Here is a 1,137-nt window from a genome sequence, read left to right on the forward strand (position 1 = left end):
GGGGACGCGGGAGCGGCGCCCACCTGGGCTCCGCGCGGCAGGGGGTTGCCCAGCTCGCACTCCACCTGGGAGCCGTTCTGGTTGGCGAGGCACAGCACCGGCTTGTCCTGCGGGCGAGAGCCGAGCCCCGCTGCCGGGGTGCCCCGCTGCCTCCGCACCCCGGGACCGTCCCGTCCCTCACCCCTGCACCCTGGGATCACCCTGTCCCTCTGCACCCTGGATTCACCCCATCCCTCACCCCAGCATCATCCCCATCCTTTACCCTCTGCATCCTTGGGATTCCCCCCATCCCTTGGCACCTCCAGGACCACTCCGTCCCTCACCCCTGCACCCTGGGATCACCCCATCCCTCTGCACCCTTGGGATCAACCCATCCCTCTGCACCTCCAAGACCACCCTGTTCCTCACCCCTGCACCCTGGGATCCCCCGTCCATCTGCACCCTTGGGCTCACCCCATCCCTCATCCCAGCACCCTAGGATCACCCTATCCCTCCGCACCCCAGGACCGCCCCATCCCTCACCCCAGCACCCTGGGACCATCCCATTCCTCATCCCAGCACCCTGGGACCACCCCATCCCTCACCCCAGGACCATCCCCATCCTTTACCCTCTGCAACTCTAGGGCCATCCCTGTCCCTCTGCACCCCCTGGAACCTCCCATCGCTCTCCCCCAGCACCCTGGGATCCCCCCGTCCCTCGGCACCGCTCCATCCCTCACCCCAGGACCATCCCCATCCTTTACCCCCTGCCCCCCCAGGACCAGGCCGTCCCTCACCCCAGCACCCCGGGATCCCCCCGTCCCTCACCCCCCCCCCCGGCCCCGCCGTACCGCAGGTGCCCGGGCGTCGTAGGGGCGCACGGCGGAGTAGGGCAGGGCCTCGGGGAAGGTGGCCGTCAGCAGGGCCTCGTGGGCATCGTCGCCGTCCCGCTGCGGCTCCGCGGGGTCCGAGGGCAGGTTGGTGACGTGGATCTCCAGGGCCACGTCCTTCTGGTCGCTCATGGCGAAGACGGCGGTGCCGTCCTCACCCCTGGGGCGGGGAGGGCAGCGGTGAGCCCCACGTGGGGACGGCACGGGCAGCCGGCATGGGGACAGCATGGGCTGCATGCACGTGGGAGCTGCACTGGTTGCATGCACG

The 1,137-nt window shown here is 70.3% G+C and overlaps 1 protein-coding gene across 1 annotated transcript in view; it reads right to left on the reverse strand.

Annotated features, from left to right (window-relative positions):
• LOC112960849 (integrin alpha-7-like) overlaps positions 1–1,137 on the reverse strand; it is a 14,215-nt gene that overhangs the window by 3,686 nt on the left and 9,392 nt on the right. Inside the window, exons 8-9 of the mRNA XM_026055456.1 lie at positions 831–1,029; positions 24–107 (exon numbers count right to left, since the gene is read on the reverse strand). Coding sequence (XP_025911241.1) covers positions 24–107; positions 831–1,029 — 283 coding nt within the window. The remainder of the gene's footprint in view (positions 1–23; positions 108–830; positions 1,030–1,137) is intronic.

Source organism: Apteryx rowi, unplaced genomic scaffold (genome assembly GCF_003343035.1).
Source record: "Apteryx rowi isolate R43461 unplaced genomic scaffold, aptRow1 scaffold_999, whole genome shotgun sequence".
Taxonomy (NCBI): Eukaryota; Metazoa; Chordata; class Aves; order Apterygiformes; family Apterygidae; genus Apteryx; species Apteryx rowi.